Source organism: Euleptes europaea, chromosome 8, assembly GCF_029931775.1.
Source record: "Euleptes europaea isolate rEulEur1 chromosome 8, rEulEur1.hap1, whole genome shotgun sequence".
Lineage (NCBI taxonomy): Eukaryota > Metazoa > Chordata > Lepidosauria > Squamata > Sphaerodactylidae > Euleptes > Euleptes europaea.
In genome coordinates this window covers 47,837,964-47,859,700 of record NC_079319.1, presented here as the reverse complement: position 1 = coordinate 47,859,700, position 21,737 = coordinate 47,837,964, and the positions used below count along the sequence as shown (strand labels likewise).

General features: G+C 42.3%; 1 protein-coding gene across 1 annotated transcript; it reads left to right on the top strand.

Annotated features, from left to right (window-relative positions):
* Nucleotides 1-1,372: 1,372 nt before the first annotated feature.
* On the top strand, nucleotides 1,373-20,619 carry MEP1B (meprin A subunit beta). Its single transcript, XM_056854922.1, has 14 exons — nucleotides 1,373-1,381; nucleotides 1,857-1,875; nucleotides 2,425-2,475; nucleotides 2,578-2,621; nucleotides 3,723-3,795; nucleotides 4,333-4,450; nucleotides 6,417-6,595; nucleotides 7,601-7,819; nucleotides 9,165-9,317; nucleotides 10,232-10,447; nucleotides 11,390-11,851; nucleotides 14,339-14,524; nucleotides 15,850-16,042; nucleotides 20,355-20,619. The coding sequence occupies exons 1-14, from the start codon at nucleotides 1,373-1,375 to the stop codon at nucleotides 20,617-20,619; spliced, it is 2,187 nt and encodes a 728-aa protein (XP_056710900.1).
* Nucleotides 20,620-21,737: the final 1,118 nt, after the last annotated feature.

Sequence of the window (21,737 nt, the reverse complement as noted above, 5' to 3'; positions counted from 1 at the left end):
GGGTCTTTCCTCCTGCAAGGAGCCCCGTGGCGCAGAGTGTTAAGCTGCAGTACTGCAGTCAAAAGCTCTGCTCACAACCTGAGTTCGATCCCAACGGAAGTTGGTTTCAGGTAGCCGGCTCAAGGTTGACTCAGCCTTCCATCCTTCCGAGGTCGGTGAAATGAGTACCCAGCTTGCTGGGGGTAAAGGGAAGATGGGGAAGGCACTGGCAAACCACCCCGCAAACAAAGTCTGCCTTGGAAACGTCGGGATGTGACGTCACCCCATGGGTCAGGAATGACCCGGTGCTTGCACAGGAGACCTTTACCTTTTTCCTCCTGCAGGGACAGGAGGGGAATCAGGTAAGCCGGCGTTGCTTCCCCCGAGCTGCCTCCCCTCCCTGGCCCCGATAACCCCCTTGCCGTCGCCCCTCGTGCCACCTGGATCGGTGCCACCGCCCAAAGAGGGGGGCCAGGCGGCCGCGTCAAATCCCGCGACTCCCGCCTGGAGCCCCGTCGCGGGACAACAATGATGGTGGAAAGTGCCATCAATCTGCTATCATCTTCTAGGTTTCCAACCTTTCCAGACTCAGGACCCACCAGGGTGATGACTGCACAGGTGTCAAGGCCAAGGCTTTGGACAGCAGACCAAGGAAGCTAGTGTTAGGAAACTCAAGATGAGTACCAAGAGGTGTAATACTGTGAGAAACAAGCAAAAAAAAGGCCACTGAAGAAACCTTTCCACTACTGAGTGACTTTGTCCACCGGGTTTCCTAGTGGCCATAATGACCAATCCACCTGTACCATTGTGAGGCCTTCTCAGCCAAAAGGCAGTGCTCTGTAGAGCCCTGTGTGATATGCGGCTGTCTGAGCAAGTGGACTGGTTCTTCCTACCTCCCTAGTTCAGGGCAGGGGCAGGCCACTGGGGGGGTGCTTTCCGGGGCTGTTTTTTACACTAGTAGAAGAACACCTAACTTGTCTTTCTTCCTCTTTGTTGCCTATTGTCACAATGTTAGTGGAAAGTGCCATCAAGTCGCAGCCAACTTACGTCGACCCCATAGGGTTTTCAAGGCAGGAGAATATGTCAAAGACAGTTTGCCATTGCCTGCCTCTGCATAGCAATGCTGGACTTCCTTGGTGGTCTCCCATCCAAATACTAACCAAGGTTGACCCTGCTTAGCGTCTGACATCTAATGAGATTGGGTTAGCCTGAGCCAATCTAGGTCTGGGCATTACCATAATAGATGGGTTTGTGAAGAGTCCCAAGATGGCGACTAGATAAGAGCTTCGGTTTCAGTGCTCTGTAAGTTCTGACCTCCCCCCACGCACTGCTGTTATCCAGCTGGTTCAGTTGATGAATACCATAATAGATGGGTTATAATAGCTGATTTAGCATGATCAAGGTACATATCCCATGCCTGCAATACAAGAGCAAAGGTTCTAGTTTATGAGTGCATTTAAATACATAAAAATATAGACGTTAAGAGTCCATAGTGCACATATGGTGCATAGTCTAGACAAAGATCGCACAGTACAATGGATTTGTGGCCAGTTTCTGTGATCCTAAGCTGGGCTCTTCTACAAAGTGCTTGCAGTTTGGTAAGGCAACAAAGAAAATATTATTTTCATACTTAGACATTAGGAAAGGGGTTGCAAACCTTTTTTTTTTAAAGCTACTTCTGAGTAATGAAAAATATCCTGTGCTTCTCCCCCCCCCCCCCATTACAAACCGAACACCGACTAGGAAGAACACCAGAAATAAAGCTATCAACTAAACAGCAGAGAAAAATCCTATGAAATTAAAGTTTTAAAAAATTTAACTGCAGATTGTTAAAAATGCATTATGCAACTTACTAAATCTTTTCTCTTTTATTCCAGCCTGTTCATGAACCACTGGGTGAGTTGTATTTAGCACTCCGTTAATTTGTTTAAAATATAGTCAACCAGTTTGTAAACACAATAAGGACAATTATAGATTGATAATTACTATCACATTGCCACTCCACTCCTAAAAACGTTTAATTGGAAATCTGTCGTTGAGTTCAGGATTCCAGTAGGATTGTTATGATTCATACATGTATCACATGATTATTTAATATAGTTGTATCAACCTTTCCCAAATAAATCAGCCTACAACCAAATAAAACATAATTGTATACAGTGCTAATGTTGAATATCAATCAAGTTTTATTTTGATACAGTATCAGCTCTGAATAAAAATCAAAGTTAGGTTTAAAGTAATACAATAAAATAATAAAAGCTGATGATTCTGAGAAGGATGATTTGAAGAGGAGGACTAAAGATCTTCTGTGGGGAAGGGTTTTCAATTAGCAGTTTACAAATTCCACTAGAAAGGAGGAAAATTTGGCTACTTGAATGGTTATCTCCCGAGAGGAGTCTGCTTAATGCTGAATATATTGTTTCTGTGTCATTTCCCCACCCCCAGAAATAAGCGAAGACAATGGAATGGATCAAGATATCTTTGCGATCAATGAAGGTTTTTAAGTCTGAACTTTAATTTTTCATATTTTTGCCTTTTACAACAATGGGAGATAATGAGTATACGGTAATCTGTACTGGATTTTCTTTCTTTTTTTAGCTTTAGGACTGGACCTGTTCGAGGGTGATATTAAACTTGATGGGGTGAGTTCCAATGGCAAGCATCAGTGTAAATGTTGGCCAATCTGGAAATGAAAACGTCTATACTTTATGATTGCAAAAAGGTTATCAGATTTTTCTGAAACATCTTCTTCTAAGGGTTTTATGATGAGGAAGCTCCTGCCTTTCATTACAGCATTAGTATTGTTTGCTCATATTTGTCTGGAAGTTGGGCCAGAATCTACAGATTTTCTAAGAATACAATAATTCTGCCATAGTAAAGAGCTGTGGATAGTAATGTGCAAAGAATATCTGAGAGAGTAAAAGAGGGACCGATAAAGACGTAGAAGCTTGATACAGAAATAGTCATTAAGTTACTGTTTACCTTGTATGTTGGCACAATATTCACAGCATTTATACTAATCATATACAGACAAAAGCTTTTTTTAGCTTACAATATTTCTTGCAAACTATTCAGTTTGCATGCTTTCCCCCTATACTTTGAGCCATTGTTAAAAGTTTCACGGGCTGCAGTCAGGCTACTGTATTTAAAATGGCATTGGCTAGTACTTTATAAAGAAACTGATAACTCCTGATATAGCTAACTTAAATAAATTGATTTTATGCTTTCGACATGTTATATTTTTATTGGATCTCAGTGGAAAGTAAATGTGAGCTTTATAATTGCTTGGGTGAGATCTGGCATTCATTACTATTGAACCTGCCGCTCACACTAAATTCACCCATGTTCTCCCATGCTACATATGGATGGATTTATAACGTTCAGCCTTATACTGAACTGGATCAGTGGACCACTGAGAATGAAATGTCATTATGCACAAGCTATGCACTTACAAGCCTTTCTTCGTAGGAAGAAAGACCAGAAAACTATTCTGTATTTATTAAAATAGGTGATGTTTTACAATCTCTAACGCTGTATCAGAATACATGACCTTGTGCAGCCCAGTAGACTCCTCTGAAGCACTAACAGATTATCCCCAGTTAGCCAAATTACAGTGCACCATAAGCAATGAGAAACAGACATGCACCATAGTATAGGCACTTCTTGGCAAAGGCAGAGCGCTTTGATATGTCAACGTTTGTTCTTTGCTTCCCTGAATTCTTTATACTTACCTTCCTTTCTAGAAACGAAGCTCCATTATTGGTGATAACTATCGATGGCCCCACACCATTCCATATGTCCTTGAGGACAGCCTGGGTATGATAGGGCACTTATTTATATCGCTCTTTGAAAAGCGGTCTTCAGTATGAACACTTAAAATGTTAGTGTCTGAAGTTATTTGCCAGGATGGAATAAACCTGAGGACAACATTCATTAGAACAATTTTGATTAAAAAAATATTACTGATGAAATTTTTGTGTAGTACAAAACAAAGGTGGAAATGTTTAATTTACCGTAAATAGAATTAACTATTTAGCTTGAATACTTGTAATACTTACCCACCCTTAGTTTCTGTGAGAAAGGCAACCTATAAATTGAGTAAATAAATAACATGCAAACAATCCAAGAAAATGACTAATGGTTACAGTAAATTAAGCTTGGTATAGTTATCAATTTTATGTAAAACACCTAACATATTCAATAGACTAATATAATTTTTACAACAATATATACTAATATATCAAATTTATACTCATTGTTACTAGCAGTGTTCTTGGTTTATGATGGGAATGTTACCTGAGTTAATATAAATATATTTTAGTAGCAATAATTGGCTTTTTGTTTTTCTTCCAGAAATGAATGCCAAAGGACTTATTCTCAAAGCATTTGAACAGTACCGCTTAAAAACCTGTATTGATTTCAAACCCTGGGAAGGTGAAGCAAATTATCTCTCAGTGTTCAAAGGAAGCGGGTAAGAAGAATCACAATTTGTTATGTTCTGTAGAAGTCCCCATTGGTGCCAATTTATATGTTGGGACGCTGCACGCAGAACAAAACCTGCACATACTCTCCAACAGCAGCACATCTTCCTCAGCCTATGGGATCTAGTCAGATTTCTACAGTTCAAAGAGGCACATTAGCAGACTTACACACTTCTAAGCCCATTGACTTCAATGGACTTGGAAGGCTGTAACTCTGTTTAGGATGGCATTGTATATTTGGATCTGTGCCAGCTAGGTATGTGAAATTATAAACTAGTGACCTGTAAGTATGACATCTACAGGAGACACTGGGTTGGATCTAGTGGAACACTTCTATGGATAGAAACCCTACTCTGATGGATCCAAGTAGGCTTCCTGCAAGAACAGTTGCATGAAAAGTGTCATATTCTACATGCATTGCTTTTCCGTGTCATGGTTTACAACATATTCACACTACCTGAAAAATTCAGGATGAGATATTAGCAAATTTTGGGTCTGTCCTTCAGACATTTTGATTATTTCAGAACACTTTCTATTCCAGTTTGATCAATTGTCTGATTTAAATAATCCAGGTTGGGACCTTATTACAAAGTTTAGAATCTCTCAGATTCTTAGAACTGAATCAGCAGAGATAAAAGATCATGAATCTATCATAAGCATTTTGGAAATTACATTGAGAAATGAGAGAACAGTGGTTGGAGCTTTAGGCAACATTTTTGGCCCAAATGCTACCCCTCCCCCAGTGAATTTACTCCAACATTGGCGGCTCCAAATAACAGGCCTATCATGAGTAGCAGCACACCAGAACTCATCTTTGGTTGCGCAAGGAGAAAGTTGTTAGCAAGCAATTTAAACCAGTGATTCTTAGTGAGAGAAACAAAGTACTTCAACAATGCCCCTACTAGGGTTGCCAACCTCCAGGTAGTGGCTGAAGATCTCCTGCTATTACAACTGATCTCCAGGTGACCGAGATCAGTTCCCCTGGAGAAAATGGCCGCTTTGGAAGGTGAACTCTATGGCATTATAGCTAGGGTTGCCAACCCCCAGGTACTAGCTGGAGATCTCCTGCTATTACAACTGATCTCCAGCCGATAGAGATCACTTCACCTAGAGAAAATGGCTGCTTTGGCAATTGGACTTTATGGCATTGAAGTCCCTCCCCTCCCCAAACCCCGCCCTCCCCAGGCTCCTCCCCAAATACCTCCAGCCAGTGGCAAAGAGGGACCTGGCAACCCTAATTATACCCCATTGAAGTTCCTCTCCTCCCCAAACCGTGCCCTCCTCAGGCCCCACCCACCCCAAAATCTCCAGGTATTTCTCAACCTGGAGCTAGCAACCCTAGCCCCTACTCATTCATGGATATATGTGGAGGCCAACTGATGTTAGACTTAAATACACAAATATTTGGCACCATTTGCCATTCGTGATCACATAGCAAAACTGAAGCATGTAAACAGTTTTTCATGCTCAACATGTGTTAAGTAATACTTTGTGGCCAGTTGTTTGTATCAGTCAAACCTGAAAGAGCCCAAGGAGGTGGCACTAACCTCAGCACCTTTCCACATTATCACTCTTAGTGCCCTTGCTGCATTGTAGGCATTCTGTCATAACTGAAAAAATGAAATTTTAAGACGTACGATGTAATCACATAGAAATACACAAGAGCTTTTCTAATGGGCTGTATACTGACCTGCTTAAGGTAGTGACTGAAGACTGCAAATCAAATAGAGGTTCATGCCATCATCTGCATCTTAGATGATGCATTTGACATTTCCAGTTCAAATGCAGATGTATGTCTACTTTAACAACATTCACAATAACTGATATAATAAGCTCTTCCTTGTTTTATCAGGTGACATGTAAAATATGTTTCTTCTGGAAAGGCGCTGTTTTTGAGGATTAATGTAAGATAATAAACACACCACATATTTGGATCTCTTTTACATTTCTTACTAGCTGCTGGTCCTATATAGGAAACCGTCAAACTGGAAGGCAAGAACTCTCCATAGGAACCAACTGTGACAGGCTGGGGACTGTTGAGCATGAGTTCCTTCATGCACTAGGATTCTGGCATGAGCAATCACGGTCTGACAGAGATGATTATGTCACAATAATTCGAGACAGAATTCAGGCTGGTAACTCATTTGCCTTCATCTAATCCTTTGTAGAACTCATCCACAAAGTTTCTTTTTCAAGTAAAATCTGGTTTAACACATTCTTGTTTGATGTTATCTAAAAATTTATGTATGATGAACAAAGATTAGCCATGACAAAATCTTATTGAAAACAACTGAATGGGCCTGATTTATAGGGTTGCCAGGTCACTTGGATTGGCAGGCAATCCATTGGCTGGCTCAGGAGTGGGGATCATGCACAATGTGATTATGTCACTTCTGGGTTTATACCCAGAAGCGCCGCATCACAACGGGCTGCTTTACCACTCAAACCCCCAAAACGAGCTATCCCCACCCTGGCTCCACCCCAAAAACCTCCTGCCGGAGGAGAGGCGGGACCTGGCAACCCTACTGATTTAAATCCTATTGATACCAATAGACTAAAGTTTGTTGCTTTGTGTTCCAAGGGCACAGCTGACTTTTCACTATTAAAAAGTGTTTAAGCTGTGAAAAGTCTCCTTAAAGCTGTAGGGATTTGCCATAGAGATAAAAAAAATATGTTATATATTTTAAAAAATACATATTTATTTCAGTAAAATGGAGTATGATCCAGCCAACATTAAAATATTAAGTCCTGTTGACTTAATTGAGTGAGTTAAACAAATGCTGAAGTTGCCTTTGAAAATAATAAAACAATATGATTAATTCTGGCCAGATTGTCTTTTGTCTGTCTGTCTATCAATATAAAACAAAATAAAAGTTCTAATAAAAATAATCTTCAATCATATATTTTGAAATATAATCTGGAGATCAGGGAATAGTATATTCATCTATGTCATCCTTTGGAATTCATTGATGCAGATATGGAATCCAACCAGACTTTTGTGAAAGACATTTAGGAACATGCTTGCCTCTCTTGTTGAAATCAAAGACTCTCAAAAATGTTTAACTTACACTGGATTGTGCTCATTATAAATAACAGTTGTCACCATAGTACAGAATATTATTTTCTTCTCTCTTGGTTAGGTAAAGAAGGAAACTTCAATAAATATAGTGATAAAATATCAGACTTCCTTAATGTCCCATATGACTACACCTCTGTAATGCACTATAGTAAAACTGCCTTCATGAATGGCACAGAACCAACAATAGTAACTAACATACCAGCTTTCATTGATGTGATTGGACAACGAATGGATTTCAGTGAATATGATGTGCAGAAACTGAGTCGACTGTATAACTGTAGTAAGTTTTTAAGGCTCCTTCATATTATTTTTCTGCGGCTTATTTTCTTCACTGTTGATTTCAATTTTCCTACCAAGCCTCATACGCTGGCACAGTAATAGTGTTTCACTTTGCCTAAGGAGTGCTATAAATGTTTTTGAGCTTCACAGTCTGGCTTTTAAGTTGCTACTTGGCCAGTTTGCTTGGGATGAGTATAAACTCACCTCTGGTGACCATGGCTGGTTAAGAATCTCCCTTTGGAGTCTATATTTGGCATGAGTCTGATACTTTTAAGGAAATCTAGTGCTGAGTGAGTTTTATTTGCTGACACCCATGCACAAATGAGCCCATGGTTTCACTTTTCTGCATGCAGCTTTCTCCTTTGTTTTAGATACCATGTTTCTACTCAGGCTGCCCATAACATGAATACAGGAGTACAGTTTAACCAATCAATTTCCCTCTTCTAACTGGAATATAAAACCCTAGTTAAGGTTCCTGGTTAGTGGGTGGAAACTAACTCCAGTTTACATGCATGCCTGCAATTGGTCAATGGGTAACCAGAGTGAGTGCTTAACTATGGGCTTTTCCGCATTCTCATTTTCCTCATGTGTAAGTTGTTGTGTACTTTTCGCCAGTAGCTGTGGCCGGCATCTTCAGAGGAGTAACACTGAAGGACACTGAAGTAACACTGAAGTAACACTGAAGGACACTGTCCTTCAGTGTTACTCCTCTGAAGATGCCTGCCACAGCTGCTGGCGAAACGTCAGGAAAGAAAATACCAGGACCATGGTTGCACAGCCCGGATAACCTGCGAGAACCATTAAACTTAAATTGTTGGTAACCAATCATCTTTACTGTTAAGCAGAACAACATACTTTTATTACACCCAACCATGATTCACAGTGTGTTATGGAAACTTTTGTGCCTCACAGAATTCATCCTCAGGTTACCTTAAAAAATGGGGAAAACATTCAGGGATAAAAACACAGGGCATGGTGATGACTTTATGGTGGTACTTACTGTAATTCCAAACTATGTTAGAGTTCTTTTTTTCCTAATTGGTCTGATTTTGTAATCTCGAATGATGCTTTTGATTCTGCCAGGGATAGATAATAGGTACATCTCAATCCATAAAACAAGTCAGAATGCTTGAATTTTGTTGATTTTTAACTGAAGCCAATGAACACAATCTGATTTATGAATGCTACTGATAGTATTCACTGATGATGTAATGGCTAAGTTGGTATCAACTCTAGAAACTGTTACATTAAGCTCCATTACATTCTGATCCAGTTGAGTGAGTTTACTCAGTTTAGCAAACATTAAATCTACCATGTATAAATATTTTCTTTGTTTAATTTTGTAGCCACTTCCTTAAGCTTTATGGAAACGTGCAGTTTTGAATTTGAAAACATTTGTGGCATGATCCAAAGTTCAGAAGATAATGCTGACTGGCAGCGCATAACTGAAATTTCTGGTGGACCAAAAACTGATCGTACCTATTTTGGAAACTGTCAGGGTAATTAATATGCAGCAATAATTGTTATCTCTTGAAGAAGTAACTCTATAGACACATTAGTGATCGTTGATCTCATTAAACTAACTTGCTGATAAATCACTATTGCATTTTAAACTATGCCCATGAAATACTTGGGAGATTTTTAAAAAGCCTTTAGAAGTTTAAAATGATGAAGACACTTAAACCTTTTGGATGTTACTTGAATTCCTAAAAGTATAGGCAAATTCAATTACCTTGATTCATTTTACAGGATGCACAAATATCTATCAGTACCAGAATCTTATTTTGTGTTCAGTTTTGCAAAATAGATATGTGCTGATTAATTAACCACTAATTGGTACAATCTAATCCCAACAAAGCATAAATCTAAAACTGCAGTTTAAACTCCCAAAGTGTAATACTTACAATGTTTTCTAAGCATTAACAAGAAGCTCAGGGGCGGATTGGCCATTAAGGCTACACCGCCCCCCCAGCTGGGACCACCCCAACCTGCAGGGAACTCCCCCATCCAGCCAGGGCACATGTGGGGTGGGGCTCTTTTGCAGGGCTGCTCCCCCAATCTGATTACTAGTAATTATGAAAAATGCTTTGGAATAGGAACAACAAAAATAAAGCCAACCAAATAGGGAGCAATCTCAATTCCAGGATCATTGAATCATAGAGTTGGAAGGGACCATCAGGGTCATCTAGTCCAACCCCCTGCACAATGCAGGAATTTCACAACTACCTCCCCCACAAATCCCCAGCGACCCCTACTCCATGCCCAGAAGAGGCCAAGATGTCCTCCCTCTCACCTATGCCCAGAGACTGAACATCTTTTCATTCATGACATTAATGTCTTTTGTGATTTTTTCAGATGCTAAGTTCCAATTCTGTGTTCTTTATCCCCCCCCCCCTTTCTATGCTTTCAACAGAAACTGGTTACTTTGTGCATTTTAACACTAGTGCTGGAATCACAAGGGACCGGGCCATTTTAGAGAGCCGGTTTCTGTATCCCAAGAGAGGATTCCAATGCCTGCAGTTCTATTATTACAACAGTGGGAGTGAAAGTGACCAGCTGAACATCTTAGTAAAGGAGTACAGTGACGCAAACCCCAATGGTACATCAAGATTTGTGAAAACAATTCAAGGTATGAAAAGCATGTCACCCTCAGTGCCTGTTCTAGACCTAGTTATTTCTGGGAGCTCAAACAAGGTGAGGCAAAGATCATGCCTGTTGATCATTGAGGGGTGGATTTTAACTCTTCAGCCATGGCTTAGTTTTGCTACTTAAACTGGGCTACCTTGCTCTATTTGCATTTTGAAGATAAACCAAGGTCCTTTTAAAAACAAGTATCTCTCCCTTTAAGATGCCAATAATAGCACAGGAGAGCTGGTTTCAAATATTAAAACTGAGTGGAGGTTGAGGGCTCTATGCATGGCCCCAGGCAAAATGATGCTGCACAAACCTACGGAATTCATTTTATGGGTGGACCAAGATGTGTGTTTGGGCTATGTATAATTTCACAGTGTGGGTAGGGGCTCAAATAACTGCATTTATCTTCTTACGAAAGAATTCCTGCCACATAGAAAACAACCACGTTAGGCAAGAAGATTAGGCTAGAACCCTTCTCCCTGACATCTGCTTTTCTAGGTATGGAAGAATTCAGTAATGTGAGCATCAACCTGCACTCTGAAGTGGAAGTCAGACGCATGCTTATCACGCCACTGAGAATTAGGCCTTAGTTCAATATTTCTTTGCTTAATAAAAATTGCTATACAGATTACAGATATTTGTTCAGCCATGTTTCAGCACTGTATTTTCTGTGGCTGTTTTTCCTCATATAAAATTGTTTTCCATCTATGAATGTTTTGATTCAAGGTCCTATTTCCTTCTCTCTTTCCCACCCACCAGCAAACCTACCTTTATCTGATCCCCTGTCTTCAGCTTTCCATCCTCACTGTCCCCAAAACCCTCTACTCAGGAAAACTATGGCCCAGTTGTTCCTCCCATCTTGAGATTTAAGTATCCACAAAATTAGGTGTATCATTGAAATACGTTGTAAATAACATATCTCATGCTTCTTTTTCAGGTTCACCAAGGGACTACTGGCAGCTATACCATGTTCCTTTGAATGTTACAACTAAATTCCGATATGTATTTGAAGGCATAAAAGGATCTAGCATATCAAATGGAGGTCTTTCCATTGATGACATCAATTTGTCAGAAACCCAATGCCCTCACCATGTTTGGCATATAAGAAATTTCACTCAGCTCCTTAATTCAAGCCCTGCAGGGGAGGCAGGAGCATTATATAGCCCACCATTTTATTCTACACAAGGTTATGCGTTTCAGATTGCATTGCATGTGAATAGTACCAGCCCATTTAATTTAGGTATATATTTACATTCAGTTTCCGGTGCAAATGACGATAGTCTTTCATGGCCTTGTGCATGGCAGCAAGCTACTATGGTTCTCCTTGATCAAAATCCAGACATTCGTCAACGTATGTCAAGTCAAAGGAGTGTAACAACAGATCCACAGAAATTACTAGGTAGGTAATCAGTTTTCCCTAGATTATATGACAGTTCTTTTTGGCAGTTACAGTGATGATTTCCCTATCTGAGATGCTATTGAACCAGATAACAAAAAGTAAATACTCTAAAAAGGGTAAGTTGACTGTCTCCTTGAGTGGATTCTATGACTACAGAGTTTCTAATGAATATCCTCTGTTTATGTTAAAAATACATGTTCTATAATCTTGTGGTTATGTCTTTTAATCATGCATTCTAGTTTTCTTCCCTCATAGTAATTAATATGTTGTTTTCTCCCAATCCTTGCAAAGGAGCTAGATTTCTTTATTTTTCTGAGGTAGCAGACAATGCATTGCCAGTCAAATTGCACTTCTCTCTTTCTAAATATAGTGTAAAGATTCTGCAGAAACATATGCAGTCAACCTGGCAAATGTCAGTAGGACCGCTCTTTCCATCCCATAGATTTTTATGATGCATGAGGATCAATTAAAGAAACTTAACTTTTCCAGCTCAGATTTGTCTGGCAAATCCACTGAGCACTGTTATTGCTGACCTAGTGCTTAATTGGAAAGGGTCTGGAGCCCGCCACCTTAGCAGCACCCTAACCTCCCCCCTCTTGGGATGCACTTCCAGTCCCAATTCCCTAGCAAATAATACCTTGGTATGCAATTAAACATAGAGAAACTGTTGCTGGATGGAAATGGCCACAACTTTTGTTGGTTACAGCAACAGGCATTGCCATGGCATAGGGGAGTGATCCTAGGCATCAGCGATCTGCCTGCTGACCGATGCATCTCCTATCCCAAGCCCACCGGCTGGGAGTAGACTGGGATGGCAGTCCATGGGACCCACTTGGACAGAAGCCTGCTGTGTGGTCCCCTGCCAACTGGGGAAGGCCACCCTGACAGCTCCCGACTGGGCATGTCACAATCCAGGCCTTCCCCAAACCCCCTTATAGGGATCCCCAGAGTAAGGGAAAGGGGGGCACTCAAGCCATCTTTTCCCCCAAACTGGATCCAGCCCCATGCCAAACCGCCAAAGTTGAGACAAGATAACAGAACGTGAATAACAAACAACCGAAATAAAGGGTGGGAGGGCAGGACAATTCAGACGCCAAATGAGCCAGGGGCCGGGCAAGGGCTCTTTAAATTTTCTGCAGGCAGCTCTGAGTGAAACACTCAGGTCCACAGTCTGGAGGAGTGCCTGCCCCCAGAGCCCTGGGGCCTGATTGGCCCATTTGAACTCCTGGGCAGGCCAAGGGAGGAGCAGCAGGGCAGGAAAGGTCCCGCCAGAACCACTGACACCGCGGATCCCTCCCTGGCCTCCCAGCCAGCTGCCATCAATGGCTTCTAGTCATGATGACTATCTACTCCCTCCAGTACCAGAGGCAGTATGGCTCTTTTTGTAACAGTTGCTGGGGAGCACAGGCGGGAGGATGCCTTTGCAATAGTCCTGCTCGTGGGCTTCCTAGAGGCAGCTTGTGGGCCACTGTGTGAACAAAATGCTGGACTTGATGGTCCTCGGTCATATCCAGCATACTTCTCTTTATGTTGTTATGGTGGCAAATATTTAGAGGTTTGTAACTGGTTTGTTTGCCTCGGCATCATGGGACTTACTGTGCTGCAATGGAGTCTGCAGAAATCCTTGCGGGAAACGCAGGGTCAGGATCCATACAATAGGTTAGCTTTGGGGTCTTTATTAATACCTACATTGTTCAGTTACCTGTTGAGAACAACAACACAAATGGGGCACTCATGATGAATCTGTATATCTATTTCCCAAGTGTGGCCCCATCTGCAGATATCTAAATCCACGGACCGGGGCCATGCTTACCCAAAACAGATTTTTCTGCAAACTTGGGGGACCCCTTAAGTTTGCAGAAAGATCTGGAATTTTTTTTTAAAAAATCTTTTTTTTTTCAAAATTCCCTCCGAATTAAATAAAGCATTGTCTATGCATGCGCGGATAATGCACTTACCATTGGTAAGCTGGAGAGGGGCCCGGCACCGGCTGCTGTTGTGGCAGAGCCCTGGAGCTGTGGAGCCTAGGAGCCGCTGCTGGGCCCAGCCGCAGCGGAGTCCAGGAGCAAGTCTGGGCCTGGCTGCAGCGGCGGCAGACACCAGGAGCTGGCCTGGGTCCAGCTGGGATGGCGGACATCGGTAGCTGCTCTAGGCTCGGAGCAGCTCCCAGACACCCCCCACCGCTGCAGCTGAGCTCCAAGGGGAGTTGCACGGAGAGTGATGAGAGGGGAGATGGGATTCCCTCCTGTGAGTTTTGTGTGCTCCCCCACTTGTTCTGGGATCAGAGTAATATTCAGTGGATTACTAGAGTAAAGCCCTGATTGTCTTCCTGCTTATCAAACTATCACATATCTTGACTCATTTTACTCTTTTAATTATTGGTGAAAGGTAGACAATATCAGTTTAAAGGGTGGTTGTTTTTTTCCTGAAGAAAGGGAACTCAGAAAAGTATACAGTGTATTTATTATTAGCTTTTTTCCTTCACAGGATCTACCACGAATCTGTTTTTTTGGGACAGACCAGATTACGTAGGAGAACCAGCTAATTTCACTAATGGCACTCAGTTTATGAGAGGTCCTAAATCTGGAACAGCTGTCTTTTTAACACATGAAAGGCTTAAAAGTCGTGACTTTATTAAAGAGGACAGTGTTTTCATTCTAACAACAGTGGAAGGTACGTGGGTCTTTGGTTTGAGCCTGTTCTTCTGTGCTATAATATAGCTTTTACTTTAGAATCAAGTATCCAAAATTAAGCACAAGGTGTCCCACAATAGTCAATGTAGTGGAGCTAAAACCGATAGTGCAATACCCTGCCTCTCTCCTGCATTCCCTCCCTCCCCCTCCTGTCAGTTTAGAAGACTCTTCTTAGACAAATGTAAGGTACCCACTTAAACATGTGGAGTCTTACTTAGGATGCTTTGGCCTCTACCCTCAACAAGAGGTCCAAGAGCCATTAGAAGGTTGCATCTCCTGTCTCAGGAATACCACCATGGCAAGGGGAAGACTAGCTTGATGCCCTGCCATTGGAGCAGCGGCAGGAAGTTCGCTTTCCCCATTCCTGCTAGACAGAATGATAGACCAACTTCCAAGTGCCCTAGACTGAAGACATGAGGGGATGGTGTTAATCTGTGTTATTGTACTGATTTGTTAGTATACATTGAAAGTAACTTGATCAAGAAGGGGAGTGTTCATTTAAAAAAAATTCCCTAAATTCCCTATTTGTTCTTTGTTGTAGCTGCCACATACCGGATCTTTCGACTCTTCCTCTTCAATTTGAGGAAGCTAGTTTGTGTCTTACCAAGTTGAAATTCAAAGCAAATAAATCAAAATGGAATATCTTCTTGGTGTTCTTTGGTGTCTTGGTAGGATAACATGGCAGGGAGTACATAGATAGATTACCCCCTGTTGGCAACAGAAGCTTAATGAAAGAACAAGGTGCTAAATACAATCCGAGCCGGTGCGGTGTGGTGGTAAAACTGTCATATTAGAATTTTGTTTGAATCAACGGTATCCTGTGAAAACCTGCTGGGTGACCTTGGGCTAGTCACACATTCTAGGCCTAACCTACCTAACAGGGTTGTTGTGATGATAAAATGGAGAAAGGGGACAATGTTACACACCACTTTTTCTCCCTTCGGGGGAGAAAAGGGGTATAAATGAAGTAAATAAATTATAATTATTAACGTGAAGTTCTTGCATGAAGTCTGTTATATTTGATCTCCCGTATATCCACCTGCACCTGATATTTCTCTATTTTAAAGAAAGTTCAAATGAACATTGTTCAATGATCTATATACATAATTCATCATATTTTAGCAATTTCAGTTCTTTGATTAAAAAAAATATTTGCAATGATGCTTTCTTTTAAAAGTGATTTTCCCAGCTATATGTTTAAATGTACACTTGCTAAATATTCAAACCCAAAGCTTGTAAGCTGAATAAATACCACAAAATGACATAATACAGTAATTCAAGCTATATTTCATTTATTTTCCTTAGATATATCACATTTATTACATACGGAGCCAAATTTTACAACCATGACTACATCTACTACGTCTACTTCAACCACAGAACATACATCTACTACGTCTACTTCAACCACAGAACAATCAACTGCTAGTAGTTGTGAAGCTTATGGTTGTCAGAATGGTGGGGTCTGCGTTGAAGTAGATGGAATGCCAGTTTGCAGGTAACTGATTTGTATAGCTTCTACAAATTTTGTTAATGCGCAGTTCTTCCCAGGACAGTATAATTAAGCAACATTTTAAAAAATGTATAAATTGGTGAGTAGAAAACAAAATATTTAAACTTTTGATCTTAAATACTTTTGCTGAAATTACTGTTAAAATTGGAACGGAAATACTTCCTGAGCCTGATGCTAAATTTCAAGTCTCAATCTTGCAGTATTCTGTATTTGTCATTAATAGTTTGCTGTACTAATTTAGTTCCTTTTGTGGCAGTATCCAGCTAGGGTTCTGAGTAAAAGCTTGCCAGGCTGGTAAATCAGACATTCAGTACTAGCATACCTTTGTCAGCTTCCCTTTTGTCAGCTGTGGAACTGCGGAAGGTATGCAGCAGAAAATACTTAAGGAATTGAGTCCATGACAATAAGGTGAGAGGGGCTCTAGCTAAGGTAATAGGGCTAACAAAGACCTTTGCTTGAGACCTTACAGAGCAGGGGTGGGGAACCTTTTTCCTGCCAAGGGCCATTTGCTCATTTATAACATCATTCGGGGGCCATAACCAGGTGTAGATCTCCCGGCGCGGGGGGGGAGAGGCTAGGGTTGCCAGGTCTCCAGCCACCACCTGGAGGTTGGCAACCACAGGGGAGGCCACACAGAGAAGGCCTGGAGGGCACCCCCGTTCCCCCCTACCTCCCCGGCGGGAGGGCAGCCAGCGGTGGGCCCCGAGCAAATGAGGCACCATGGGGACGCAGCCCGCAGCCGATCCTCAGGGAAGGAAGGGAGGAAGGAAGGAAAACAGAGAAATGGAGGGGGAGAAAAGGATGGAAGAAGACAGACAAAGAAAGACGAGGGAGAGAGGGAGAGAAAGGAGAAAGAGTGACAGAAAAAGAAGAGAGAAAAGCCTTCCCCCCCATCCACGCACACGCTGGCTCCACGGGCACGGGCCCCAGGCTCCCCGCCTCCCCCAACACACGCACACGCAGCCCCGAGCAACCAACAGTTGACGAGAGGCAGTCCAAAGGGCGCCGTGGCCCCAGGAACACCCTCGGGGAGGGCCGCGTTGTGCTGTGCCTCCGCGGCTGGGCCCTGGAGCTCCCGAGGGCCACTGAAAATGTCCTCGGGGGCCGCATACGGCCCCTGGGCCAGACGTTCCCCATCCCTGTTATAGAGTTTGTGCCTGTTAGAGTAGACATTATTATGCTAAATGGATCAGTAGAGACAAAGGATGGGTAACTCATAGGACTGTAGGGTTGGAAGGAAAGCCACTGTAGCATGTTGTCCAAACTCGATTTCTGAAGGAGGACATCTATATAATCCACAATTCCTCAGCATATACATGCCTGACCTTTCCAAAAGTCTCCTTCATTGCAGAATTTCATCCAGTCAAGACAGAGCATTGACGAGATCTTCCCCCAACATATCAATATATCTAATTCTCAGCATGGCAGAATCTGTGGATACTTAAATTCAGAGTCTGTAGCCATGAACAGACAAGACAGATCTTTCTACAAACTTGAGAAAAGACCCAGGTTTTCAGAAAAATCCGAAATCTATCTATCAGCCTAGCCTACCTCACAGGGTTGTTGGAAGGATAAAACGCAGCAGAGAAGAATTGTGTAAGCTGCTTTTGGTCCCCAGGGTGCAGAAAGCTGGGGTATAAATGAACTAAATAAATAGTACATATAGCTGAGGAGGGAGATGGTAGATAAAAGGTGGATGGGTGCGTGGGTGAGAAAGAGAAAAGGAAGCAGGGAAAGTTAAAGGCATGGGGGTTGCCAGGAGAAGAAAAAGAAGAAATAGTGTAGGGAAGGGGATAGGGAAAAGTTAGCACCCCCCCCCCAAAAAAAAGTCCCTGTGGGTTCCCCATCATGCAACTGGGCCTGGTAGCTAGCACCATGCAGAGTTTCCTTGGGAAGTTTGTCAGGGGGTGGGATTGAGGGAAAGCTGAAGTCAGGGTTGGCTGGTGGATGGGAAGGAGAGAAGGAAGCTGGAAAAGCAGGTAAAGGTAGGTTGGCTGGTGGATGGGAAAGAGAAGGAAGCTGGAAAAGGGAGGAAGATATGGGGGATTTCAGGGAACGGAAAGAGAAAATAGTGGGGGAGGGGAAATTGAGATGCCCCCTGCAATGTTTGTGTGTGTGTGTGTGTGTGTGTGTGTGAGAGAGAGAGAGAGAGAGAGAGAGAGAGAGAGAGAGAGAGAGAGAGAGAGAGAGAGAGAGAGAGAGAGAGAATTTTAAATGGTTCCCAGGGATTTATCCTGGATAGATAAAAATCCTGCACTCAGTTATGCTTACTTAAAAGCTTTTTCACTGTCTATCACTTGATTTCCCAATCACTTGCAGCTCTGTGTTTGAACGGACTATGACGAAAATCCTTGTATTTGACCAGGTTGGAATGATGACAGTTTTTCTGAGCTCAGAATCTGTGATAGTGGAGTTATGTCATCCTCCCAAACACATAAGAGTTGATTAACATAAGTAACTCTTGCAAAGCTTGGAAAATGTTTAAATAATTCAACCATGTGGGCAATGGTTGATCATATGGGTCTTTCTCATAGTCTGCACCCCATCCTGCCACTGATTCCATGGGAAAAACCCCACCCAGTAGGCCCCTGACCATGCAGTGGGCAGGGGCCCATGTCAGCATCCTCTCTGCTGCATGGGAATTTCTTACCAGGGAGTGAAGTCACTACTGGGAGAATGTATAAAGGATGCCTCAGCCACACATGTCTGTCTTCACTTGAAAACTACAATGAGCATGCATGTGTTTGGATTTTCATTTCTCAGACAGTGGATGCAGGATGACTATTTGGCTGACATTATTTGGATTAATTTTGAATTGAGGCATTTAGGCAGCAGCAGGGTTGATGTTCTGACATGGATGGCCCGGGCTAGCCCATTCTTGTCAGATCTCGGAAGCTAAGCAGGGTCGGCCTGGTTAGTATTTGGATGAGAGACCACCAAGGTTCCCTAATCTTGATGGATTGGGAGACCAATGGCAAACCACTTCGGTAAGTCTCTTTCCTCAAAAACCCTACGGGGTTGCATAAGTCAGCTGTGACTTGATGGCAAAATCACACACACATGCAAAGCCAAACAGTGGCAAACCACCTCTGTTAGTCTCTTGCCTTGAAAACCCCATAAGTCGGCTGCAACTTGATGGCACTTTACATACACACAGATTTTATGTGAGCGAATTAGATGCAAAAATTCAGGAAAAGAGCTGTTTAAATTGCCCAAGTACTATAATCAGTTCACTGTTGAAAGAAGCAGAAGCAAGGGCAATGAAGATCATATTCTGCTGTTAAAAAACTGAACACTTTTGCTACAGTGTAGGCTCAGACAACTTGTCTTAGAGCAATGTTAGTAAAAGTTGTTGCTGTAAAGCTCTGGAGCAAGCACATGTTATTTCTGAGAAGAATAAGAAAAGATAGCAAGCTCCATCATAATCATCATCATGATTATATACCCAGTTCCAAAACTGGCCCCAGGGTGCAGATCAGAAATCCACACAATATGACCACATACGTGTAGGGGAGCTATTTCTGCAAACCTCAGGGAAGTTCCAGGTTTGTAAAAAATCTAAAGCCTAAAAAAGATGGGGTTGAACCCCCACCAATCATAGAAGTGACATCTACACTAGTGCAGACATCACAACTTTAAAAAAAATGCCAACCAAAATTTTGTGAAACTATATAAGAGCTTGGTAGTCAGCACAGCTGAGGTTTCCACGCCTCAGTTAGTGTCAGCTAATCTGGGGGAAGGGGAAAAAAAGGAAAAGATAGAGAGGGAGGTAAGAAAACAACCAAAACCAGGTTAGGAAATACCTGGAGATTTGGGGGGGTAGAGTCTGGGAAGGTTGGGGTTTGAGGAAGGGGCCTCAGAAGGGTATCATGCCATAGGCTCCATAGAGATCAGTTCACCTGGAGAAAATGGCAGCTTTGGTAATTGGATTCTATGGCACTGAAGTCCCTCCCCTCCCCAAACCCCACCCTTCTCAAGCTCCACCCCAAAAACCTCCTGCTGGTGGCAAAGAGGGACCTGAGGCAAAGAGGCAATCCTAGGGAGAGGCTATGGGGACTTTCAGGAAAGGGAAAAAGGAAATAGTGGGGATGGGGGAAATGTGATGCCTCCTGCAAGTCCTTGTGGGTTCCCACTTGTACGGTCTAATTGCTTAGAAGACAATGTTACCTTCAAGACGGTATTAACTATGCATAGTATTTTTCAAGCATGAGCATTACATAATATTATAGCATATCAAGAGATTCTTCTCCACTTACCTGCCTATTTATGTTGCTTATTTGCTTGCCTTGCTTTGCAGGTGCCCTACAGGTACTGACTGGTGGTACGTGGGAGAAAAATGTGAAACAAAAGGATCAACTAAGGACACAGCTGTTATAGCAATTTCCTCATCTCTTGCTGTATTTGGCATTATGCTGATTCTCATCATTGTTTCCATCAGCTGTATTCGAAAGAAATATCGCAAGAAACTGAAAGCTACTACAGACCATGAATTACAAAATGTAAGTAGTTTGCTTGTGACAGTGGCTGTATTCAACTATCACAGTAAACCATGGTTTGCTTAAACCCTAGTTAGTTTTGATACCTGAATGCAGACAATCCAGTAAACTGAGTTCTTTTTAAAATTGGTGCCTGTGGTAAAACAGCCCCTTCAGGTACTCCCAGTTCTGCCAAGTGGCTCATTGGCTAGGGCCCCAAGTTATCAACCCTTGCCTTTGAGGAGCTAACCTCTCAGCAAAGATAAATGTAAAGTTCTGCATTTAGGTAGGAAAAATCAAATGCATAATTGTAGGATGGGAGAGACTTGTCTTGGCAGTAGTACATGAGAAAGAATTTAGGAGTCTTAGTAGACCATATACTGAATATGAGTCAGCAGTGTGATGCAGTAGCTAAAAAGGCAAATGTGATTTTGGGATGCATCAACAGAAGTATAGCGTCCAAATCATGCAAACTGATGGTATCACTTTGCTCTGGTTAGACTTCACTTACAGTACTGTGTTCAGTTTTGGACACCACCGTTTAGGAAGGACGTTGGCCACTGTGTGAACAGACTGCTGGACTTGATGGGCCTTGGTCTGATCCAGCATGGGCTTTCTTATGTTCTTATAACAAGTTGAAACATGTCCAGAGAAGGGCAACAAAGATGGTGAGGGGTCTGGAGACCACATCCTGTGAGAAGAGGTTGAAGGAGCTGGGTATGTTTAGCCTGGAGAGGAGACACCTGAGAAGTGATATGATAGCCATCTACAAGTATTTGAAGGGCTGTCATATAGAGGATGGGTTGGAGTTGTTTTTTGTTGCCCCAGAAGGTCGGACCAGACCAATGGGTTGAAATTAAAGAGTTTTGGCTACATATTAGGAAGAATTTCCTGACAGAGCAGTTCCTCAATGGAACAGACTTACTCAGGAGGTGATGGGCTTGCCATCTATGAAGTTTTTAAAGCAGAGGTTAGATGGCCATTTGACAGCAATGCTGATTCTGTGAACTTAGACAGATCATGAGAGGGCAGGAAGGTATGAGTCAGTGCTCTGCTCTTGTGGCCCTTTCTTACATGCCTGGGGTAATGCTGATTGACACTTTGGGGCTAAGAAGGAATCTACCTTCTGGCCAGGGATCCTGGAGGTTGTTTGCATTCCTCTGGGCATAGAACAGGGGTCACTGGGGGAGTAGGGGGAGGCCATT

Coding starts and splice junctions, on each gene's coding strand:
- MEP1B (XM_056854922.1), top strand. Junction 2,622..3,722: donor GTGATATTAAACTTGATGGG/GTGAGTTCCAAT, acceptor CTTCCTTTCTAG/AAACGAAGCTCCATTATTGG. Junction 16,043..20,354: donor GATGGAATGCCAGTTTGCAG/GTAACTGATTTG, acceptor CTTGCTTTGCAG/GTGCCCTACAGGTACTGACT.